At 41.8% G+C, this 26,370-nt stretch overlaps 1 protein-coding gene across 20 annotated transcripts in view; it reads left to right on the top strand.

Moving 5' to 3' along the window:
* The first annotated feature begins 1,346 nt into the window (after positions 1–1,346).
* Positions 1,347–26,370, top strand: part of LOC115163361 (elastin) — a 94,898-nt gene continuing 69,874 nt past the window's right edge. For 7 of the 20 annotated variants that reach the window (XM_029715183.1, XM_029715179.1, XM_029715170.1 and 4 more), the window contains exons 1-5: positions 1,349–1,722; positions 20,414–20,482; positions 23,171–23,221; positions 24,202–24,324; positions 24,515–24,541. In XM_029715183.1, the coding sequence (XP_029571043.1) occupies positions 1,647–1,722; positions 20,414–20,482; positions 23,171–23,221; positions 24,202–24,324; positions 24,515–24,541 (346 nt within the window). In that variant the 5' untranslated portion in view covers positions 1,349–1,646. Of the gene's footprint in view, positions 1,723–20,413; positions 20,483–23,170; positions 23,222–24,201; positions 24,325–24,514; positions 24,542–26,370 lie in introns of all 20 variants that reach the window. The other 13 variants (XM_029715172.1, XM_029715181.1, XM_029715171.1 and 10 more) reach the window with 7 other exon arrangements.

Below are 26,370 nucleotides of genomic sequence, written 5' to 3'. Positions count from 1 at the left end.
ACTGGTTTAGTGAGATGGTGCAGAGCTCTAACCTGACAGTCATGGCCGACTGAAAAGTGAGATATTTCAACCCAAGTTTTGGATGTAAGGTCCAAGCAAATAGGAGGTTCGGTTCCGCTTTTACTTTATGAGCTGGCTAGCTAAATACCTTTTTCCATTGCCGAAGAAGGATTTCGTATTGCGGGTGACACTAAAGCCATAGCACTTGAATGCAAATGTTTACCATTAAGTACTTAAAAGGATGGGGAGGGCTCCCCCACACTCCATTAAAATAAACCTGTTTGCAATGGAGATAGGAGATACAGTGAGATTGTGTTACAGCAATCCAGATATTACCTGTAAGAGAAAGGGGGGCAGCTCAGTTAATTATTCCTCTCCTAATGCCTGTACAATATGCTGACTTTGGAAACTCTCATAAAAGAGGAATTTTGGCCATGAGCAGAATGCTTTCTGAGATCCAGGGGCAGCAACAGGGAGTAGGCGATACCTACCCAGCAGTCTCTCTGCTTCCATTGAGAACCCATAGGTAGGGGCTGTCCTGAAAACGTCATCGGAATGCCTCTCAAGCTGATTAATAGCTCAGAGGTCTGTCCTTATCCTGGCAGGGTAACTCAGGACAGTAGATTGTCAAACTATGCCAAGGTTGTGAATCGGAATGGGCTGCTTCAAGCTCCATTTCTCCATAGGGGGTCACAGTTGGAGATGTAACTGTATGTGTATGTTTAAACATTTACGCTGTTGACCCGGCCGGCCTAGCTGTTAGGCTATTCAGAACAACAGTCTGATGTTTGTTAGAAGGCATTTCTCTGACTACCATCTCTCTATCTGTGACACTGACAGTGTTGTCACTGCCCTTCTAGAACCGCGCTTCACACTTGGCCCGGCGGGCACGCTGCGATTCTATTTCTAGCCTCTGCAGACTGCCTGCTGTCTCTGTTACATTTCTGCCTTGATATTTGGTGCAAGTTTGTTATTGAATTGAGGTCTAAACTCTTTGATAGTTGTTCCCTCTGTCTGAAAGGATTGAGGGTCATTGGTACACCACTGAACCTGCAGAAAAAAAAACTCACGAAGCAATGTTGTGTTGCTGAAAACTCACTACTCTTTTACTGAAAGGAACAGTCATGGAAAACAGGTCATTTCCCAAGATTTCTTCACTGGTTTACTCTCGCTCTCTTTCTCTTCCTCAGTCTCTCCCGTTCTCTTTCTCCCTGTCTCTCTCTCTTTCTGTCTCTCTCACTGTGTACTTTAAAAGATAAGTCTTCTCTGAATCCATGCAAATGTCTGGCAGACATGAGGGGGGTGGGAAGGAGGGGGTCTCTCCTTCTGTCTCTCCCTCTCGCTCTCCTTCCCTCTCTCTTTCTCTTCCCTCTCTCTCTGGCAGCAGAGCTTGCTCTGTTGGCAGGATTCACTAGAATAAAAACAGGAACACCAGACATAGGGGAGGGAAAAAACGAAGTGATCCATTGAACCGAAAGTCTTTGCCCTCTCTTAATTACGTAGTGTCCCATATCTTTTCTCTTTTTTCACTTGTTTTTTCCAAATTTTTTCTTTCTTCTGTACGTAAAGACCTCTGGTTATTGGTAATTAGCTTGAGGAGAATAAAAACAGCCGATCGGGAGAGGGGTGGTGCATTGTGGAGCGAGATGGCTAACAGAAAGGTTCTATCACTCCTTCATGGATTCTTCTACCTAGCTCTGATTCAGCCCTCACTTCAAGGAGGTAGGTGTGTGCCAAGGTGAACTCAGCCATGACCTCTGCTACCTAGATAGCAGGCTTAGGGTGCAGGTCTTTTAGAACAGGTGCAGGTCAGTCTCTGTGTTTCTCTTTGCGCTTCTCAGTTGTTACACAGACACTTTAATCACTCCAACCTATTTGTTGTGTGCAGTTCTGCCTATTTCATAAAGTGTATGGTATATTTGTCATGCATGCATTGATATATACTGATCCTGTCTTTGTTTATTTTGTCTACAATTCCTGCTAAAGAAGACCTGTCTAGAAAGCAATTCAGATAACTAATTTCTGGGCATAATTCTCACAAATCCTATGCAAAACCTTTTCTCCATATAAAAGCAATTTCTTTCTCTCTCAAATACCCTTAAAATGTTTGCATCTAAAATATATACCATAATTCTAACTGAATATTACTTTTGAAAGCTGCACTTACTGTCACGTCCTGACCATAGAAAGCTGTTATTTTCTATGGTAGAGTAGGTCAGGGTGTGACAGGGGGGTTTTCTAGTTTAGTTTTTCTATGTTGTCATGTTCTAGTTTCGTATTTCTATGTTGGGTTTTGTTTGGGATGATCTCCAATTAGAGGCAGCTGGTCATCGTTGTCTCTAATTGGAGATCATACTTAAGTAGGTGTTTTTCCCACCTGGGTTTGTGGGAGATTGTTTTTGAGTAGTGTATGTTTCACCTCTGCGTCACAGTTTGTTGTTTTGTTCTTTAGTTTATGTATTGCATAGTTTCACAGTGTAAATAAAATGTGGAACGACACACACGCTGCACTTTGGTCCGCTCCTTTCTACGACAACCGTGACAGAATCTCCCACCAACCCAGGTGGTAAAAACACCTACTTAAGTATGATCTCCAATTAGAGACAACAATGACCAGCTGCCTCTAATTGGAGATCATCCCAAACAAAACCCAACATAGAAATACAAAACTAGAACATGACAACATAGAAAAACTAAACTAGAAAACCCGCCTCTCACGCCCTGACCTACTCTACCATAGAAAATAACAGCTTTCTATGGTCAGGACGTGACACTTACAGTATGACGATTCAGTAGTCTTTATTCTATCTGACTGTCTGTACAAGTGTCAAAGGTTAGCAACAAGACTTTAAAAACCACAACTTTCCATTGCACTTAAAGTTCAAGATAACAACATTCTGTTCCATTGCATTACAGATGCACCGCTCACTGTCTCGGTTATAATTAAAAACACAATGGTAATATGCTCCATATTAGCATGTGCTTTGTATTCTTGTAGTTGTGGCTAATATTGTCCAGGTTTTGGACCAGGCTTAGTACAAAATGATGTATGTTTGGTTTCTAGAGAGGACAGTTTCCAACAGGTTTCAGTGTTTTTGAGTGTGAGTGAAATCAGGGGCATATTCATTACGCCGATTCTGTAGCAAAACAGAAGCAAACGGAACGAAACGGGGAGGGATCTAACTGAATTTGTCCAATAGAAACTCTCATTTTGCTCTGTTTGCTTCCGTTTGGTTGTAAAACGGTAAACGGTTTCCGTCAGGCCCCGGAGGGGAGTTGTCTGTGTAGCTAGCTAGTGTAATGTAAAGCCCAGTCCCATACAGTACTACAGCATGTCAGTGTGCAATGCATGACTCCAGCTGGTCCCTCTTCCCCATCAGCCACAGTGCGTCATGTAGAATTGACCAATAATGAATTCCCATGTGAACGGTGGTGTGGATCTGAGCGTGTGTGATTCTTCTGTTCCACAGCACTTTTAAAGATGTATTTATTTTCCCCAAAATAATGAATGCATCTTCTGTTCCCCAGCTTTTAGTGTCTGAGTCCAAGCTATTATTCTCTCTAAACTGTGTCAGATGGAGTTATAGATGGTGGAGCTACAGTCCATTTTAAAACCCATGACTGGAATATTTTGCCCTTATATAGTCTTATATTTAACTGTATCTTAATCGGTGGCTGGATGTGCAACGTTAATGAGTGTGATGGGAGTATATGGTCAAACTTAATTGAGGTGATGCATCATAAACTCTACATACAGTAATGCATCAGTAATGTGACATGTCAGACACCTGTTATAACCACTTTATGACAAATTCATCTAATTTTGACACAAACATAAGCGTTTATGATGCTTGATACATAGGTTGGAAAAACCACAAAGTAACGTGAAAACCTATCTCCTCTTTATTAGACTTTATTGGATAGCACGTTAACTTGCATGTCAATAGAAACCCCATTCGCCTGTTAAGCACCTGTGATATTTGAAAGCGGATCTCTTAGATAAGATATTTACTCATCTAATATTGTGTTTTCCTTTTTGCCCTCACAGCAGTTTTCTTCAAACTCTTCTTTGCACTGACCTAAACTGGTGAGCCAATTGCCTCATCCGAAACAAACAGAGCTCCGTTCAGCTTTCGAGGGCAGCAGCTCAGCTCAGGCAGAATGTACAGCGTACAGACGGAGGAGCCAGCGAATATCAATATTGGCTTAGGAGCCAAACTTTGATTTTCAGTTAATATAAAATCCATCCCTATCAAAGTTGTTTTGGGGTGCTGAAACCAGCTCCATCTGTCTCCGTCTGTGAGTGGAAGGTTAAGAAACCACCCTCTAGCTCGTTCCAAATAAGTGTCAATTATCTGAAAGTAATGCAAACCCCATTAACACCCAATCACCTTTTTAAGAGGGTTCGGCACCGAAAAAACCCTCTGCTTGCTCATACTTTGGACAGTTATCATGAGAATGGGATTGGAGAGTGTTTTCTTGCGAGTGTGAATGAGTTATGACGCATGAGGGAAAGTCAGGGAAGGAGTTGGTTAATAAATATGCAGCTTGTCGGTATAACTCTGTCTGGTATCCCTGAGCAGGTACTGTACTGTGGCAGACTGCTGCTCTGTCTTACTTCAAGATTTTTTTTAACATTCCCATAAACAAACACCATCTGTCAGACAGATAGATTGAGGATGGGATGTTATTCTGATCAAAATAAATCTGAGAAGGACAGCTGGGGTTAAGTGGCCTCTTCCTCAAAGACACAGTCCCAAATGGCACCCTAATTCCTACATAGTGCATTACTTTTGGGCCCTTGTCAAAAGTAGGGAACTATAAAGGGCATAGGGTTCCATTTGGGATGCAGACCCTAGTCTGACTAAATTGAATGCAGAGACTACAGTTGAATAAAGATCTCTCTGTAAGACTGCCTGCTCTGAGCACATTCTGTTTGATGTAAATTAGCTAATTATCTTTTCATTAATGGTGATTCCTGTGGTATCCACTCCCATCCTATGTTTACCTTGAAGTTTCTGGATAGTATGAGGCTTGTGAAGGAAAGACCAAACATTCTGTCAGCTTCCAATCCTACTGCCAATCCCCTCTGGGAATAATAACTATCCTGGCCTTCGACAAACTCTTCTCTCACCCGTACTTTTATTTTCTGTACTTAGTCACACAAAGTAATGTAATCAGAGTTTGTTCACTCTTTTACATGTTAAATTTCCAAGAAGGGTATCAGATGTCAGTGTTTCATTTCACACCTCAGTGTACTATGTTACTTTAGTCCAGACAACTCCATTCAATGACGGATTTCAAAAACCGTGCCAGAGTCATTAGTTTCTGTTTTATGACAAACACTGTTAACGACATAACCCTGACAAGCATGCAGAGGCCTGCAGAGGATAAAAAATAACAAAAGTTCCATCGACTCTGTTCATTTCCTTCCAGCCAGTCTCAATAGAATTAAAAGCCTGAGCCGGTTAGTTTTGTTCTGCATGCAGTGCTGCCTGGATGCCCTGGAAGCCAGTTTGCCTCTTTTGGCATTGACGCTCAGGCCTTCAGGACTTCAGAGGATTGTAATCCATTAGTTCTCTCCGTCAATGACACTCTCCTGGCCGCAGTTGAAGGTGAATGAAATCATGGCAGATCGAATGGCACACCTCGCCTGTCGGTCGGGCAGACTGGTGATGAATTGCCCTGGCTTGCTGTGTTGTGTTGCCCCTGCTTCACCACTGGTTGGGTTGGTAGATTCTCAATCTGATTATCTCGACTCTGCTCTACTTTGTTGAGCTTTGCAGCAGCTCTCTGGTTCTTTATTGGAGACGTGTGTTTGTGAGCGAATCACCTTTCTGGACTTAATCCCTTTGTATGCCAGGAAGGGATAACAGGATTAAATTGACACCCTGGTGTCTCGTGGCCCGTTGGCAGAGGGGCTACTGCTCAGTGCCATGGGGAACCTACTTAGGGGAAGACTTAAAAGTAATATGATCGGATCACATCTTCTTCAAAACTGAAACGACTGAATCCACTTAAAACTATTAACAGAAAAAAATGACGTTTTGCACTCTTTAGAGGAATGGATACACCATCTGCATTATACCTTGATTGGGACTTGAGTAGGGTTGCAAAGGGAGGGTATATTACTGGTAACTTTCTAAGTCTACCAGTAAATTACCAGACATTTTGTATCTTTCAAGGATTTTATGTAATTGGTCACAAGTCATCTAGTGGCCCTTTTGGGTACTTCAGATTATCACAGGTGTCTGTAATTATCTCTGGCCCTCTGTGTTGCCTTTTCACACATCAAATATATACAATTATAAAATAAGATGATTTTTTTTAATAGAATAACAAAGCTGTAAAACATTCTCCTAAATATCAACTTAGTGAATACCATTGGTGTTTAATATAAGAGTTCAGCATGAAATATCCTTTATATATTTTATTTACTTATTTTACTATGTCAATTTGTCTTTGTTGTTAATGTTTTGGCACCAAACTGGTGGAAGTTGTGAAAATAGTCAATTGTTGATTAGATGTTTTTTTAATTCATTAGGCTAAGTGTTACTACTCATGTACAATATGGGGAAAAAAATGCAAAAATGTTCAAGTATAAATTACCAAAGTTACAATAGATTGCCATACATCATATGTTAATTACCAAAATGACTGAATGTTCGGGTACCTTTGGTAAATTACCGGTACCTTTGGTAAATTACCGGTACCTTTGGTAAATTACCGGTACCTTTGCGCAACCCTGGTCTTGAGTTGCACTCTGAGAACCAGGCCGTGTGTACATTGTTGCTCCATGACCCTTTTCAGCACTGGAGTGAGCAGGGGCTCCTGGGTCGCTGGCAGGAGCACCCTGGGGCCGCTACTGGAGATAAGACTCTCATTCTGCTGTGTTTATTCATTACTCTCACACACTCACTGGCAGGACTGTTAACAGCCCTGACATTCTCTCCATCTTTGGCAGTTTTCTATTAAAACATGCTCTCTCACTACTGCACTCTCTCTCCCGGAGCCATTTTAGAACAGGATATTGTGGCTGGGAAATCGCTTATCCAAACAAGCGCTTACAGAACATGTAGCATGGAGTGATTACTTACACACTGGTTATAGATTCTGAGCATCACGATTTTTGCAACTACGAGTGTTGTAGAAACCAAACCAGATTTGGGATGGATGAGTTGGTTTAATAGACGCATATTTCAAAAGGAGAGCACTGGAAATGTCCAGGCTGTACTGTAGCTCCCTGACTGTTCTGTACGCAACACACACTTTTATTATGTGTGTCTACAGTATGTAACACAGATGGGCTGTTTAATGCAACCCACTTACAAATGTATGTCTGACGTTATACTATTTAAGCTTTAACATGCTCACTACTGTAATGTCACAGGTTGATCGTAAAGACTTGACATGAAATCTTCGGGAAAAAATACTACAACATTCCACTGCCCATAAGTCCTTACCATGGTGAGGGAACAAGCATTGTTACATGGTTTGTTTATGCCCATGGTTTCAGTTGTGGGTAAATGTCAACCACACAAAAATCTCCCTGGAGATGTTTGGTCTGCGGGCAACTGGTGCTAAATGCTCAACAAAGAAGCATACTTAGTTAACCCAGATGATTCATTCTGACCAGACTGAACGGCACAGTGAGTAGCAGGCCTGGCCCCCAAACCTGGGTTCAAATAGTATTCCAAATCATTTACAATACCTTAGCTGGGCTTGATTGAGCATGCCTTTTGCAATGGAATCAATTGTATTTAGTATTTTATTGGGATCCCCAATTAATAACGGCTGCCAAGGCAACAGCTACTCTTCCTGGGCTCCAAACTGGAAACAAAACAACAAATAAAATACATAACATGCGTAACACTAAATAATACTACATAATACTCCGATGTCTCCTGCCTTATGATCCATTCCGGCTCACAGAAACAAAGGCTTGTGCAAGGCCACCCGCCTACATAAGACAATAGATAATACAGTGCAAATTACAATTCAAAATATATAAAAATGTCTGTGTCTCTTCACAGTTACCATTTTGCCATAACAGTGTACTTTTATCTGATTTTTAATCTGTTTTTTTTGCTAGCTTGAGTTACCTGGGGTGGCGGAGAGTTTAATGTAGTCATCGCTCTATTTAATACTATGCGTTTCTCAGCCTCTGTTCTGGACCTGGGGACTGTGATTGCATGTCTTGTGTGGTACCGATGAGTGTCCGAACTGTGTGCTAACTGCTTGAACAGACAGTCCGGTACCTTCAACACATCAACACCTCGCACAAAGACCAATATTGATGCAGTCAATCTCTCCTCAACTTTGAGCCAGGAGAGATCGACATGCATGTTACTGACATTTGCCCTCCGTGTACATCTAAGTGCTGCTCTGTTCTGGACCAACTGCAATTTACCTACACTACCGTTCAAAAGTTTAGGGTCACTTAGAAATGTCCTTGTTTTTGAAAGAAAAGCAATTTTTTGTCCTTTAAAATAACATCAAATTGATCAGAAATACAGTGTAGACATTGTTAATGTTGTAAATGACTAATGTAGCTGGAAACGGCAGATTTTTTATGGAATATCTACATAGGCGTACACAGGCCCATTATCAGCAACCATCACTCCTGTGTTCCAATGGTATGTTGTGTTAGCTAATCCAAGTTTATAATTTAAATGGCTAATTGATCATTAGAAAACCCTTTTGCAATTATGTTAGCACAGCTGAAAACGGTTGTTCTGATTAAAGAAGCAATAAAACTGGCCTTCTTTAGACTAGTTGAGTATCTGGAGCATCAGCATTTGTGGGTTCGATTACAGGCTCAAATTGGCCAGAAACAAAGGACTTTCTTCTGAAACTCGTCAGTCTATCCTTGTTCTGAGAAATGAAGGCTATTCCATGCAAGAAATTGCCAAGAAACTGAAGATCTCGTACAACGCTGTGTACTACTCCCTTCACAGAACAGCGCAAACTGTCTCTAACCAGAATTGAAAGAGGAGTGGGAGGCCCCGGTGCACAACTGAGCAAGAGGATAAGTACATTAGAGTGCCTAGTTTGAGAAAGACACCTCACAACTCCTCAACTGGCAGCTTCATTAAAAAGTACCCGCAAAACACCAGTCTCAACGTCAACAGTGAAGAGGTGACTCCGGGATGCTGGCCAATTTCTCGCATGGAATAGCCTTCATTTTTCAGCTATTACCTATTGTTCACCTAATACCTTTTTTGCAGTATTGGTTAGAGCCTGTAAGTAAGCATTTCACCTGTTGCATTCAGCGCATGTGACAAATAAACATTGATTTGATTTGATTTGAGCGGTGCTAACATAATTGCAAAAGGGTTTTCTAATGATCAATTAGCCATTTAAAATTATAAACTTGGATTAGCTAACACAACGTGCCATTGGAACACAGGAGTGATGGTTGCTGATAATGTACGCCTATGTAGATATTCCATAAAAAAGCTGCCGTTTCCAGCTACAATAGTCATTTAAAACATTAACAATGTCTACACTGTACTTCTGATCAATTTGATGTTATTTTAAAGAACAAAAAATGTGCTTTTCTTTCGAAAACAAGGACATTTCTAAGTGTCCCCAAACTTTTGAACGGTAGTGTATGTCCCTCTTTGCCGAACATGACCACACAACTGGGCAGTAGTCCAAAACAACTAGGGCCTGTAGGACCTGTCTGCTTGACTGAAAGGAAAGTAGAACAACACCTTATCATGGACAGATCTCTTCCCATTTTAGCAACCATTGAGTCTATATGTTTTGACCATGACAGCTTGTTATCTAGGGTTACAGACAGCAGTTTAGTCTCCTCGACCTGTTCAATCACCATATTATTCAATAATAGATCTAAATGAGGTTTAGAGTTGAGTGAGTGATTTGTCCCAAAAACGTTGCTTTTCGTTTAATATTTATCACCAGCGTATTGCCGGTTGCCCATTCTAAAACTGAGGGTGTCAGTTATTTAGTTTACTGTGGTAGCTGATGTGTATACTGTTGAGTCATCAGCGTACATAGACACACAGGCTTTATTCAAGGTCATTCGAAGGTCATTAGTACAAACAGAATAACAATAATGGCCCAAGCTGGCTGCCCTGCACTACACCACACTCAACTGAATTTGCATTAGAGAGGTTTCCATTAAAGAAACCCCTCTGTGTTCTATTAGATTTGCACCTGGTCCCATACCCACTTACATTTTAGCCTAGTTTATGAAATGAGAGTAGTGGGGGCCTGTTTGAACTTAACTGAAATATCTGGTCCACATTTAGAAAAGACTGAAAGTTACACATTTTGTACTTTTCTTCATACCCTGTAAGTCTGTAGTAACAACCTATAGTGTACTTATACTTGCCAGAATTAAGGTAAATCTTGGGTAAATAACCCATGAATTAATGTCCTTTTCTGAACATAAAAACTCAAGTTACCTTGGATGGTTATTGAAAGTAACGTGTATCCTTGAAACTGCTAGTCTTATTATAGGCAATAAGCACACTATTCATTACATGCTTAGTTTTGCTCTGTACTTTTAACAGATTGTGTAAGAAGAGAGGAAGTAAGTTTATTTGGAATGAAGCCGCAATTTGCTCTGTTAAGTTCAGACTGCCATTCCGTAGTTTACGTTCCTGTCATGTTCAATACAACGTCTATAAAATCTTCAAACCTTACGAAGGAAGAAGGAATTTGCAGCTGTTGCAAAACCTTTTTTATTTTATTTTTCATGGACATTGCCTCTTTGAACCTATGAAGGGGAGAGATCATGCACTATGTCAACCTCCCGGAAGGTAGGTTCTGTCTCAGCCAAGAGACATTGGAAGGCTGAAAATTAGTGGCGATTATGATATCAGAATTCTGCCTCCTTTTAAAATAGTGCTGTCTGTACGTCGTTTGTTTATTTTACTTTGCATACTTTACATTTATGCTGTGCTCCACAGATGTGTGTGTCAGAAAGGCTGGTGCCTTGAGTTCTGTAGGAGGGAGGGGAGGGGAGGGGAGGGGCGGGGCGGGCGGGGGGGGAGGGGAGGGGCGGGGCGGGGGGGGGCGGGGGGGAGGGGAGGGGAGGGGAGGAAGAGAAGACAGGTAGAGGGAGAGAGGCAGGGAGTTCTTCTGTCATCATAATGTACTCTTTTCACGCTTTCCTTTCTTTGACCCACCTCCCCCCTCCCTTTTCCCGCTAAATGTTCTGGAAAATATAATGCTAAAATGTGACAAAATGTAGGCCAGACGCAACATGTCCGATAGCTGTTGATCATTAGTACCAGGAACGAGGGAGTCTGCTCCAATCTGCTCTGCTGCACTGCTCTGTAGATCTTGGTCTCAGGATGTCCGCCTCCTTTAAGACTGAGCCTTTCACTGCAGTCAGAATAGGAAGGCTGATATTAAGCTAGTCTAGCCACAGAGAACCTTCTGAGAGGGAGGGTGACCTGGACCTGCTGCTGGCCACACAAGCTTTACCAGACACAGACACACTTTCATTTACAGGAGGGATGGATGGTGTGATGAATAAACAGATGAAAGGTGTTAATTCCGTAAATGTCAGGTTTCTGGAACACTCCAAACATATTTAGACCCAGTTTATTTAAGCCTGAACCAGTATCTGGGCAGAGGAAGAGATGATGAATATGACGCGTTTCCTCTCTAGCCCACACTCTTAGTAAAAATGGTTCCAGAAGGGTTCTCAGCTGTCCCCATAGGATAACTCTTTTTGGTTCCAGCTAGAAACCCTTTTGGTTGCAGGTAGAAATATTTTGAGTTCCATGTAGAATCCTATGTGTAAAGGGTTCTACATTGTACACAAAAGTGTTGTACCTGGAACCAGATACTCGTTTCTCTGCCCAGATACTGGTTCTCCTATGAGGACAGCCGAAGAACCCTTTTAGGGTTTTAGATAACACGTTTTTTTCTAAGAGTGCAGTTAGCTGCCATTCTTTTTCCCATTAGACACTTCTGCAAGCGTTATAATGTCAAAATATGTTTGTTCCTCACCCAATATGGAGTTTCGCTGAGCAACTATCGTCATTTACCACTGTTATGTACCGCCAAAAAAAGTTCTAAATAAAAATTGACAAGCAACTAAAAAAATGATTTGTCTGGAAAGAATCTGTATTGTTTTTGACCAAGTGTGCATGCGCCAAATCCACCTCTTCGGCGCCTCCGATAAAATCAGTCATTACTTCCATGTACAGGTTGGCTGATCCAGCAGCAGTACAGTATCCATTTTATCACTTACAGCAGTGGATGAATGTCATATCAACCTGTTGTTTCATGCGCTACACGTAATGCAATAATATTTCATGTAAGTACAGTGCCTTCAGAAAGTATTCATACATTCTTACGGTTGTTAGTGTTTGTTTGCAGAGGCACGTAATTCCAATCCGATAGGGTCTTAAATGGAGGTTATGGGAAGTCTTCCCAGATGAATGACTCTGACATTGTCATGGAATTCTGCTCTGACGGCTTGTGGCAAAACGCTATCTCCACATGAAAGTAATTTGGCACTCATGTGCAAAGTCAACAACAACACAAAATTGCCCCCAAAAACGTATTTGTTTTGTTTTGTATATTTAACACTGACAGAGAAATATCTAATTATATATCCATTTTGAAGTGTTCTTCACATAAAAGTGGGAAAGTGATGTTAAGATGTTATTCTAAGACAGTTCTCCAAACCATTTAATGAAGGTCATTAGAAAGCATTTTACTGTTAAACATCAGTGCATAAAATGATGAGAGACATGAATGATTTTAGATAAATACACTAATTGAAGTGTGGAAACCGGAGCAGTAGATCAGACTTTTGGGAATAGCTCATGACATTGTATTGAGGAATCTGAAAGAAATGTGTAACTGCTTAGTTTAAAAAATGCTTTATGGCATGCTTATTTTATTTGTTATTGTTAACCCCTGATTAATCAACAAAATGTAATATGGAGACATGTCCAACAGTGCATCTGATTTGTAGAAGTGTTTATTTTATGTATGGTCTGGGAAGAAATGAAATGTGCCTCAGTGAAGTCCCAAGGTTACGCTAATCATAGCCTGCAGTAAAAATATTGCCCAATCATTTTTGTTTATTTTTTCAATTCCAGTTGGTTTAAATTGCTCGCCATCATTTGTCTTATGATCAAGGAAAGGGGATTAGAAGAAAACACGCCAGTCTGATCATTGCTGTGAAATACTCATAGGATCCATTTGTTATTACACATTGACTAAATCAACGGGAGTTAAGGTAATCCTTACATCATTCATTGTATAATTAATTTAATTCACAAACAAACTGTTTTTTTTGTGATATACTGTACCTTCAGAAAGTATTCATACCCCTTGACTTTGTTCCATATTTGTTGTGTTACAGCCTGAATTCAAAATGGATCAAATATATTTTTTGGGTCACCCATCTACACACAATAGCCCATAATGACAAAGTCAACAATTTTGCAAATGTATTGGAAATTAAGAACAGAAATATCTCATTTACATAAGTATTCACACCCCTGAGTAAATACATATTAGAATCACCTTTGGCAGCGATTATAGCTGTGAGTCTTTCTGGGTAAGTTTCTAAGAGCTTTGCACCTGGATTGCATAATATTTGCATATTATTTTGTATTTTTATTCTTCAACCTCTGTCAAATTGGTTGTTGATCATTGCTGGACAGCCATTTTCAAGTCTTGCCATAGATTTTCAAGCTGATTTAAGTCAAAACTGTAACTAGGCCAATTAGGAACATTCAATGTCGTCTTGGTAAACAACTCCAGTCTATATTTGGCCTTGTGTTTTAGGTTATTGTCCTGCTGAAAGGTGAATTTGTCTCCCAGTGTCGGTTGGAAAGCAGACTGAACCAGGTTTTCCTCTAGGATTTTTCCTGTACTTAGCTTTATTCCGGTTCTTTTATCCCCAAAAAACCTCCTTAGTCCTTGCCAATGACAAGCATACCCATAACATGATGCAGCCACTAGCATGCTTTAAAATATGAAGAGTGGTACTCGGTGATTTCTTGTGTTGGATTTGCCCCAAACATAACGCTTTGTATTCATTTTTGCAGTTTTACTTTAGTGCCTTATTGCAAACAGGATGCATGTTTTGGAATATTTTCATTCATTTAGGTTACCATTGTGGAGTAACTACAATGTTGTTGATCCATCCTCAGTTTTTCTCCCATCTCAGGCATTAAACTCTGTAACTGTTTTAAAGTCACCATTGTCCTCATGGTGAAATCCCTGAGTGGTTTCATTCCTCTCAGGCAACTGAATTAAGAAGGATGCCTGTGTCTTTCTGACGGCACTATAGATTAAGTAGACACTATAGGGTACAATTTGACAGTGATCTTTCCGAAGAGGTGAATTTGGCATGTGCGCACTTGGTCAAAACAATATATTCTTTCCAGACAATATATTTTTCCGGTTGCTTGTACATTTAGAACTTTTTTGGAAGTACATACCGGGTGTGATGGCAGTGAATTATATTATTTGTTAATTAACAAACTTATTTTGCCATTATAACGCTTGCAGAGCTGTCTAATGGGAAAATTAATGGTAGCTAACTGGACTGGAGAGGAGACTCGTCATATTCATTGTCTACTCCTCTGCCCAGATACTTGTTCAGGCTTAGCCTAAGGATCTCTGCAAGCTCTCAGAGCCAGAGGTTGGAGACGAGAGAGGAGTCGTAATGGTTCACTAAGGTTTTAACAAGGGGTGGAGAGTACTAGCAATTAGCTAAGTGTGTGAGTGCGACTTTGGATTGGAAAACAAGTTCTGCTCTATTAAATCACTAATTTCTTTGCCATCCAGTCATTACAATTCTTTTTTTTTGCTTTACAACTTTGCAATAAATTCGGGCCCTTATAGGCCTGCATAGGTTTTCAATGAACAGACCATCAGACATACAGGCTTGTAAAAGAGGTTTTCAGTTGTATTCGGCTCTCGAGTTATGGATTTGTTTGGTCTGGTTTCATTAAAATTCATGGCCAGCTAATGGTCGGTAAACATGTCAGTGCTTATTCCTCTGGCTGATACTCAAACTGTAAACTAAACAGAGCAAAAACGCCCTATAGAGCTAAATCTGTTCGCTTAAGTCTCGAGGACAAAAAGAGCCCATTCAACTTGAACTCAAAACAATCGGAGCAATGTTATTGACTAATGGAGGATGCCAAAACATGGTTCAACATTGTAGACTAAATAAGATGTTTTTTCCAGTGCCTCAGAGGTAAGGCAGATCCGTTTCATGGGAAACCATGAAATCGTGTGCATTTGTTTCTCCCATGTTTGGCTTATAAACTATATAGATTTCTAATGCAGAAAATTGCATGTTATGTTCACAGTGAAGACCAGATAGAAACGACTTTACCACCCATATGGGATTTAAATCAGGTTACTGGTAACTTCTTGGTTTCTTATACTGAACAAAACTATAAACGCAACATGTAAAGTGTTGGTCCCATGTTTCATGAGCGAAAATAAAAGATCCCAGAAATGTTCCATAGACACTAAAAGCTTATTTCTCTCAAATTTTGTGCACAAGTTTGTTTACATCCTTGTTATTGAGCATTTCTCCTTTGCCAAGATAATCCATCCACCTGACAGGTGTGGCATATCAAGAAGCAGATTAAACAGCATGATCATTACACAGGTGCACCTTGTGCTGGGGACAATAAAAGGCCACTCTAAAATGTGCAGTTTTGTCACACAACACAGATGTCTCAAGTTTTGAGGGAGCGTGCAATTATCATGCTGACTGCACGGATGTCCACCAGAGCTGTTGCCAGAGAATTGAATGTTCATTTCTCTACCATAAGTCGCCTCAAACATAGTTTCAGAGAATTTGGCAGTACGTACAACCGGCCTCACAACCCCAGACCACGTGTAACCACACCAGCCCAGGACCTCCACATCCGCCTTCTTCACCTGCGGGATCGTTTGAGACCAGCCACCCGGAAAGCTGATTGAAACTGAGGAGTATTTCTGTCTGTAATAAAGCCCTTTTGTGGGAAAAACCTCATTCTAATTGGCTGTGTCTGGCTCCCCAGTGGATGGGCCTGGCTGCCAAGTGGCTGGGCCTATGCCCTCCAAGGCCCACCCATGGCTGCACCCCTTCCCAGTCATGTGAAATCCATTGATTAGAGCCTAATTCATTTATTTATATTGACTGATATCTTTATATAAACTGTAACTCAGTAAAATCGCTGAAAATGTTGCATGTTGCGTTCGAATTCTGCCAGTCTCCTTTGCCTCTGGTTTGACCTACAAACACATGCATTCCAAAAGACTCCCATGATCAAAAAATTCTTAGAGAACACTTTGAGTTTCAGCTCGACAGTGATAAGAAACCAATGACTTGATACTGTAAGTCAGCATAGTTCACATTTCTTAGCTCAGGTCAATGAGTACCTTATTGGGTTGGTTCTTGTGAACCCAGTGCCCCTTACTGGGTTCTGCCCAGCCCAGTAGTATGGTAGGGTAGCTACAGTACAGCAGTTACGATATGATGGGCTTCTGACCAGGGGAAAATTGGAGTAGACACTACATTCACTCCATCTGCCCTCCCTCTCAACCCAGGGACAGGAAATCCTCCCTTTGATTGTGAAATGAGAGTCTGGCAGGTTGGGTTGAAGTGGAGAACAATCATTCCACCCTGCTGGTAAAGTACAGGACACTACCTGGGGGCTCTGTCATGGAGCTGGCATGGCATCCACTGAGCTGAGAGAGGAGGGTGGAACACAAACACACACTCATATACCCAAATAGACTGGAGTGGACAGACACAAGTAAGCATACGCATATTTAAGAACACACACACACACACACACACAAATCAATCCATTGACTTGCACACTGACACATACAGTATGATGTATTTGGACACACCTAGGTTTGGACACACCTACTCATTCAAGGGTTTTTCTTTATTTTTTGCTATTTTCGACATTGTATAATAACAGTGAAGACATCCAAACTGTGAAATAACACATATGGAATCATGTAGTAACCCAAAAAGTGTTCAATCAAAATATTTTAGATTCTTCAAAGTAGCCACCCTTTGCCTTGGTGGCAGCTTTGCACACTCTTGGTATTCTCTCAGCCAGCTCCACCTGGAAGGCTTTTCCAACAGTCTTGAAGGATTTCCCACAAATGCTGAGTACTTGTTGGCTGCTTTTCCTCCAATCTGCGGTCCAACTCATCCCAAACCATCTCAATTGGGCTGAGGTCAGGAGATTGTGGAGGCCAGGTCATCTGATGCAGCACTCAATCACTCTCCTTATTGAACAAATATCCCTTACACAGCCTGGAGGTGTGTTGGGTCATTGTCCAGTTGAAAAACAAAGGATAGTCACACTAAGCGCAAACCAGATGAGATAGTGTATCGCTGCAGAATGCTGTGGTAGCCATGTTGGTAAAGTGTGCCTTGAATTCTAAATAAATCACAGTGTCACCAGCAAAGCACCCCCACACCATCATACCTCCTCTTCCATGCTTCACGGTGGAAACCACACATGCGGAGAGCATCCATTCACCTACTCCGCGTCTCACAAAGACATGACGGTTGGAACCAAAAATCTCAAATTTGGACTCATCAGACCAAAGGACAGATTTCCACCAGTCTAATATCCGTTGCTCGTGTTTCTTGACCCAAGCAAATCTTCTTCTTATTGGTGTCCTTTAGTAGTGGTTTCTTTACAGCAATTCGACATTGAAGGCCTGATTCATGCAGTCTCCTCTGAACAGTTGATGTTGAGATGTGTCTGTTACTTGAAATCTGTGAAGAATTTATTTGGGCTACAATCTGAGGTACAGTTAACTCTAATGAACTTATCCTCTGCAGCAGAGGTAACTCTGTCTTCCTTTCCTGTGGCGGTCCTCATGAGAGCCAGTTTCATCATAGCGCTTGATGGTTTTAGCGACTGCACTTGAAGAAACTTTCAAAGTTCTTGAAACTTTCCGCATTGACTGACCTTCATGTCTAAAAGTAATGATGGGCTGTCGTTTCTCTTTGCTTATTTGAGCTGTTCTTGCCATAATATGGACTTTGTCTTTTACCAAATAGGGCTATCTTCTGTAAACCACCCCTACCTTGTCACAACACAACTGATTGGCTCAAACGCATTAAGAAGGAAAGAAATTCCACAAATTAACTTTTAACAAGGCACACCTGTTAATTGAAATGTATTCCAGGTGACTACCTCATGAAGCTGGTTGAGAGAATGTCAAGAGTGTGCAAAGCTGTCATCAAGGAAAAGGGTGGCTACTTCCAAGCATCTCAAATGTAAAACATATTTTGATTTGTTTAACATGTTTTTGGTTACTACATGATTCCAAATGTGTTACTTCATAGTTTTGATGTCTTCACTATTCTTCTACACTATTAGTCTACAAAGTAGAAAATAGTAAAAATGAAGAAAAACCCTTGAATGAGTAGGTGTATCCAACCTTTTGACTGGTACTGTACATAATCCTCAGAGTATGCAGTCATTTGGTGAAATGTTGTACACTCAGAAAAAAGGGTTCCAAAAGGGTTCTTCGACTGTTCCCATAAGAGAACACTTTTTGGTTCCAGGTAGAACCCTTTTTTGGTTCCAGGTAAAACTCTTTTGAATTCCATGTAGAACCCTCTGTGTAAAAGGTTCTAGATTGCACCTTTTTTCTATGAGTGTAATGCTGTGCCCTGGACAGCCCTCTCTGACCATTCAGCCATGTGCACATTTTCCTCTTCTTTCCCTTAGGACCTTGAGCCTTGTCTGTTTAGCAAGTTCTTACTACTCAGCCAAACTGTAAGGAAACCCGATCGCCTCTTCTTCCCATCATCCAACTCCCTCACCGTCTCAATTAAGAGCAGTTGGGCTAGAGGGCATCCTCTCTCTGATCTGTCTCGGACCGCTTCAACTGTGAGCTCATTTGTTTTCCAAGGACACGGCCGCCAAACTCTTTCAAATAAACCATCACTCAAACCGACCCCTATTTACACTCCTAAACATTGTGTTTTTAAAACAACATGCACCATCATAAAAACCATGTTAAGGATTCTAGCTCCGTAGCATAACCATACAAATCCCTGATGGCATGTACTGAGTTTGATTGAGAATAGATTTTCTCTGTTAAACAAAAACAGACCAGATAGACTAAATATTTTCCCTTTCTGCTAATCAGATTTTGGTATGCGATTTGGGGAATTTATGTGAATATGAATGACTCTGTTGTCCTCGCTAACCTCTCTGTCCAGATGAGTGACTCAGTGTGGTCTTCGGCAGGCACAGTGTCATGCTTCAGTGCAGATTTTCACAGTTTATGTTAACTTTCCACCAGAAACACGACTACATGAGCTGAATTATTAATGTGCTTTGTTCCATTTCTTCATAGCTTTCTTTGGCTGGGGGATGCCAAAAGTCTCCCCTTTTGTATTCCTCTCTCTCTCTCTCTCTCTCTCTCTTTCTTTCTCTCTCTCTCTCTCTCTTTCTCTCTCTCTCTCTCGCTCTCTGTCTGTCTGTCTGTCTGTCTGTCTGTCTGTCTGTCTGTCTGTCTGTCTGTCTGTCTGTCTGTCTGTCTGTCTGTCTGTCTGTCTGTCTGTGTCTCTGTCTCTGTCTCTGTCTCTGTCTCTCTCTTTCTCTCTCTGTCTCTCTCTCTTTCTCTCTTTCTCTCTCTCTCTCTTTCTCTCTTTCTCTCTTTCTCTCTTTCTCTCTCTTTCTGTCTGTCTGTCTGTCTGTCTGTCTGTCTGTCTGTCTGTCTGTCTGTCTGTCTCTCTTTCTCTCTCTCTTTGTCTCTCTCTCTCTTTCTCTCTCTCTCTGTCTCTCTTTCTCTGTCTCTGTCTCTCTTTCTCTCTCTTTCTTTCTCTCTTTCTCTCTTTCTTTCTCTCTTTCTCTCTTATACTTCACTCTCCTTCTCTAACACACACCTCTCCCTGTCTTTTTTTCTCTCTCTCCCTTCTTCCCTCCTTACAGTTAGAGGGTTCTTACAGTATATTTCCGAATCCTGTAGCCTGTAGGAGACCAACATTCTTGCTGATTCCCTTGTTGAGTAGCACTGACGTCTCCCTTGCTAAAGTTCTCCTAGGGGCTGAGAGAGAGAGAACATTGATGTGGCAATGGTGGCAGTAAACATTTTACAATGTCACAGCAAGTTACGTAAAACCATGGCCAAACCTCCCTCTATGCACCAAAATGTTCGCTGTTCCTCCAACTGCAGTACCTCATCTCACTGCTTGCTTAAAACAATGATATTTTTTGACAATCAGACTTTGTCTTGACCTCTTACTGTACCGTAGTTTTGTCATGGGTTAGAGTATTGGTCATGACTGAGGTTTGGAATATAGTCATTTAAAAACGATGGATTGCAGTCTACATGTTGGACCATTAGATTAGTGTCATGAAGTCATACAGAGCTGTCACTCACCAGGTATGTTACCGGTCTGTCTCTCCAGGTGTGTATGTGCCGGCTGGTGCTGGAGTTGGAGCAGGAGGTGCTGGACCAGGTGCTGGTCTCTACCCAGGTAATGTATCAGCTATTTCCGACTGCACAGTGCAACACATTACACAACATGTTTCTTTATATAAAAGTACAGTGACACACACACACACACTCATAAAGCAGATTGTTGTGACTGTGTTCATCTGTATGACACGATCTCAAAGATAATCATCAAACAACCACAACCCATCTAAAAACAGCACTTTCAAAAATACGCACATTCACAGCGCTACACTCACAAAATGTAGTAAGTGCTACTGATTGGGATATAGCTAGCTATATACAGTCCCTTCGGAAAGTATTCAGACCCCTTGACTTTTTCCACATTTTTCAGCAATCTACACACAATACCCCATAATAACAGGTTTTTAGAAATGTCTGCAAATTGATATATATTTTTTAACAGAAATACCTTATTTACATAACTTTTCAGACCCTTTGCGATGAGACTTGAAATTGAGATGTTTCTACAACTTGATTGGAGTCCACCTGTGGTAAATTCAATTGATTGAACATGATTTGGAAAGGCACACACCTGTCTATAAAAGGTCCCACAGTTGACAGTGCATGTCAGAGCAAAAACCAAAACACGAAGTCGAAGGAATTGTCCGTAGGGCTCCGAGACAGAATTGTGTCGAGGCACAGATCTGGGGAAGGGCACAAAAAATTGAAGGTCCCCAAGAACACAGTGGCCTCCATCATTCTTAAATGGATGAAGTTTGGAACCACCAAGACTCTTCTTAGTGCTGGCCGCCCGACCAAACTGAGAAATCGGGGGAGAAGGGCCTTGGTCAGGGAGGTGATCAAGAACCCGATAGTCACTCTGACAGAACTCTAGAGTTCCTCTGTGGCGATGAGGGAAATTTCCAGAAGGACAACTATCTCTGCAGCACTCCACCAATCAGGCCTTTCTGGTAGAGTGGCCAGACACTCTACCATAATTTAATAATAGTAGACGGCACTACTGTACATTTAGGCCTACTTGTAAATGAAGCCCAATCGCCTGGTGTCAGTGACTGACCTGTAAAACTCTCAACGGATCTTGTCCACAGAGCCAGTCTTTCCATTGATACCACTCAGATTTAAATGATCTTGCTATTTTTCTGTCCCTTCCTTTGATGTAAGTCCCTAAGCTCAAGTGTTGGTCTTCCATCCCGTATCACCCCTTGTTTCACTAGAAAATCAGATGTTTCAAATGCAATATGTTAGCCATCCTGATTAGCGTACTTTTAGCTAGCAGTAAAATTAACGTAAGCACCAAAAGGCAGCAGATGATGTGTGTCATCCATAGACAGAATAGTGCTCTGCCTTTTGTGCCAATACGCATGCGCATTTATTATTAAATGGGACATATTGGGAATGGGATACATGTACAGTACCAGTCAAAAGTTTGGACACACCTATTCAAGGGTTTTTCTTTATTTTTACTATTTTCTACATTGTAGAATAATAGTGAAAACATCAAAACTATGAAATAACACACATGTAATCATGTTACTATATGTATATTCTTTATTTTTCATTTTCATTCATTTTCAAAGGGTAGGATGCCTACCCTGATCGCACATCACTGATAAAGTAGTACACAATCAATTAAACGGCAGCGTGTCTCAATTTCAAAACCAGGTATACAACACACACAACATAGATCATACAGTGTACAAAATACACCTTTCCTATTTCCCAGCATACAACACAAAACCCGTACAACTAAATTACTGTAGCATTACGTACTGAAGAAATAAAAGCACATGTTGGGTCACAGTCTATTGCAACCCACAGTTAACCATTAGCCCTGATCCTGTAGTGTACAGTACTCCATGTCTCCATCTCAACCACAAACCAACCAACGATCACCACTGCGCTCCCTCTCCAAACCCACTAAGAGCCCTTCGTGGCTGTTGGCTTTCACTAGTGTTCAGCACGTAAAACATTAACAATCACCAGGACAGTTGAACCACACACCTCCGGCCTTAAAACCAACCTTAAACGACAGGCAGGCCGGCAACTTGAAATGGTCCGAAACGGCTGACGCATATGTGGCTCTCTTGATCATTACTGCCATATACAGAAACCCAATATCCCTTGTATTTTCTCTCTCTCTCGCACCATACTATTTCCCATTGTACTGTACCATTTCCCCCTGGATAAGCATAGCTGTACCGTAGGTTTTCACTGTAACAGCATTGAGGCCATAAATTACAGTGAAATACAGTGTGAGGAATCGTGAGTTGCCACACCGACCCTGTGCATTCCTCTCTTCACTCTGAGAGGTTAAAAGGTGTCTCTGGGATACTGTTGGAGATTTAGTGTGTCCCAAATGGCACCCTATTCCACACATGGTGCACTGCTTTTGACCAGGGCCCTGGTTGAAAGTAGTACAACTATATAGGGAATATGGTAACATTTGGGACAGTTTTGAAGATTTAGAGATGTAGAGATTTAGAGCCCCCTACCCACCACATTGGTCAAGTCTCTGTGTGGAGAAACTGTATCTGGTCAGGTCAGAGACCGGAGGACCCAGAGCTAGCAGATGATCTACGGCCCAAACAGCAGGACGGATGGATTAATGGAGGAAAGAAGGGAGGGATTGATGGGGGTATAGAGGAGCCAGGGGGAGAGCTAAAACAAACGTCAAGCTTTCCCCTTTCCACTCTCTTTCTGCTTCTCTTTCTGTTTTTTCTTTTTCTTTTCTTGGTTTTACCAACAGGTGCTGGTGGGATACCCGCAGGAGCAGGCTACAAACCAGCTAAAACTGGAGGTGAGTAGAAAATACTTACTTTAGTCTCTCTTAGTCCAGCTAAGGGTATTATCAGAACTCAGAATAAGACCCAGATGCAGTCAGCTAGAGTCACAGATGTTTATTGACCCAAACAGGGGGCAGGCAAAATGCAGGTCAAAGGCAGGCAGAGGTCTGTAATCCAGGGCAGAGTCAATAAGGTACAGAACAGCAGGCAGGCTCAGAATCAGGACAGGCAGAGGTTCGTAAACGGGTCAGAGTCGGCCAGGTACAGAACAGCTTTCAGGCTCAGGGTCAGGGCAGACAGAATGGTCAGAACCGGGGAAACTAGGAAACAGAACTTGAGAAAGCAGGGAGACAGGAAAGCACGCTGGTAAGACCTGACAAGACGAACTGGAAACAGACAGGCAGAGAACACAGGTATAAATACACTGGGGACAATGAAGAAGATGGGCGACACCTGGAGGGGGGTGGAGACAAGCACAAAGACAGGTGAAACAGATCAGGGTGTGACAGAGACGGCCTCTATACTGCTGCTGAGACCTACAGTAATTCAGTGAACAATCACTACAGATATAACAATCACTACAGATATAGGGTTTTCACAACCACAACATTGTCACAGAGCTTAAGCTCAGAAGCTAAGCTAATTGTTCAGTTATTGTGTTGGTTCTAATGACACACTTGTTGTTGGGTAAACACAGTGCTCAGACACAACCACTGTCATTAAGTCTGGTTTAACAAGGTGTTTAACAAGGTGTTTAACAAGACTGTTCTCCTCACACCTATAAAACCACAGTGTGCTGTCCTGGTCCCCATCTGGGTGTGTTCTGTGTTGCTGTCAGGGAATGGCTATGGAGTGAGGGAAGTGTTGAGTTATAAGCTTACATACTGTAGTAAGTGTCATTGATGATGATGATGATGATGATGATGATAGTGATGACAAAGATGATAGTGATGACAAAAACCTGTTGCCTAACCAGACCTTATGTTTCCCCCAGCTGGAGGATATGGAGGATGGGGTGGTGTTGGTGCTGGAGGTCTGGTCCCTGGTGGCGGGGCTGGAGGTCTGGTCCCTGGTGGCGGGGCTGGAGGCATAGGAGCGTTAGGCCACAGAGGAGGAGGTGTGTACTCATCTACAGAACATTGAAAGTTGAGACTTTAACATTTATTTTAAAGCCCTTGCACTGTCAACTATAGTGCTATGTTTGACTGTGCAGTGTCAATGATGAAATTAAATGTTTATTCAACGTTAGTGTATTTTTATTTTAGTGGATCATTTGTAGATTAATTATTTGGTGCTTTGTTCAACAGGAGCTGGTGGAAAAGGCCCCAAACCTGGTAAGCTATCTGCTCCAACTCACTCTTTCGCACTCTATACCATTTTGTACAGTTCTGTAGAAGGCACAAGGCAGGTACCGGTACTGTACCAGACTATTCTGGTAGTAACAGGTCAGAGCATCCTGTTATGCTTTTAAAACCTGTTACGGCTAGACGTTCCGCTATTCGCTAATGCTGTATGTATAGAATGCATTAGAGTGCATGTCAATGACGGGCGAAACCTGCAGTGTAGCGTACTGCATACTGTAGTTCAATGAAGGGCTACCTCTCTTGTGCGGACTGTCAGCCACATCTCCCTTATCACCCCTGTGTTTTAATCATGGTTGAGTCTCCCTGGTTTGGCAGCTGTTTGGGAAGTCCTGTCTAGGGTGTGACCCGGTGCGTTCCACGTCTCCTACATCCCTCAACCGCTCCTCCACACTTCCATCCCTCCAACACTATATCCCTTCACCCTTTCCTCAAACCCTAGATGTCCCAGACAGTGATGATTGGTAGTGTGAACTCCCATCATCGCCGCCCCAACACAATGGTGCCAACGCGTTGATGAATATTTTTGTAACGTTAGGCCGACACAATATCTGGAAACCTCCTTGTTGAAGTTTTGCCACTGCCCTCTCTACTGATAGTGTACTGTAAATATTGTTTTTGCGCTATTCCAGTGTGGTGCACAGTATTAGGGAATTAGCAATGTTAAGCCATTATTTAATTTCCTAAACCAGAGGTGATTATATCTAGGCCACTACCGCGGCTGTGTGCTTAGAGAGATAAGGAATATAATAATATTCTTAAAGTCTGATAAGATTTAGAACAGATTTCTGTAGGCTCCTTGAAGACTGAGTTTTTTCCTCCGTCTCTCGAACAAGTCATTGAGTTTCAGAAATCTGTTTTGTGAAAGCGTCCTAATATTGGATATTAGGTGGAAGTTGACTTTGGCTGGGGTCGCCAGCGCTGCAGAGATCGGCTTGGGAACTATAATGCTTTGGCTTTTGTAAGAGTTAGAGTTCTGTCTCTCTCTTCCTCCCTCCCTCTCTCTCTCAGGGCCTCTAAGGCCAAAATTAGATTATTGCTCCCAGTCCCTTCAAACAGGCAATGTGGGAAAATATATGGGGCAGGTCGAACTGGAAGTGTTAGGGTCAAGAATCCATTTGAAAAGAACGAGAACAAGAGACAACCTTACAGCTGTAATTTGTTCATTATTTTGCTCAGCAAGGGCTTTTCATGCAAGGTGACTTTTTTACATTTGAGATGTATCCATTCCAACAGCTGAGGTGTTGACTGAAGCAATCCAGATTTGGTGTTTCACTCAAGGGCACTTGGGCTGGAACTAGCTAACTTTCTACACAAAGAAATTAAGTTTCCATTACAAACACAGAGCAACGTTTACCTAAGTTGAGGTCTCACAAAACCAGGGCGGTTTGGATCCATACAGATCATTTAGCCTTTGTTTAGATAGTAATGTATGCTGATAGTTAGCTGAGGTACTGTAGCTACACACTAACATGAAATAGTGCAGGTAGGGACAACAACAATTCAGGCCAGGGAAGGGTTACCCTGTCCATTGACCTGTTGAAAGATGATTCTATCCTGAGCTAAAACAATGTGAGGATTGGCTTTTAAACCAGACACCTGTTGCTTTCTAGTATTCTCATGTGGATTTGTTCCCCCTGCCGAGGCCCATTTTTCATCATAACCTCTCTGGTGATTGAAGCTTGAAGTGGAGCATCAGCTGCACATATCAGACACACACCTTGGCCCTGGCACACACTCAGGCACATACTCAGGCACACAAACACACACACACACACACACACACACACACACACACACAC

This window comes from Salmo trutta, chromosome 26, assembly GCF_901001165.1.
Source record: "Salmo trutta chromosome 26, fSalTru1.1, whole genome shotgun sequence".
Lineage (NCBI taxonomy): Eukaryota > Metazoa > Chordata > Actinopteri > Salmoniformes > Salmonidae > Salmo > Salmo trutta.
Note: the sequence above shows the minus strand (reverse complement) of the source record. Positions and strands in the feature narration are given on the sequence as shown.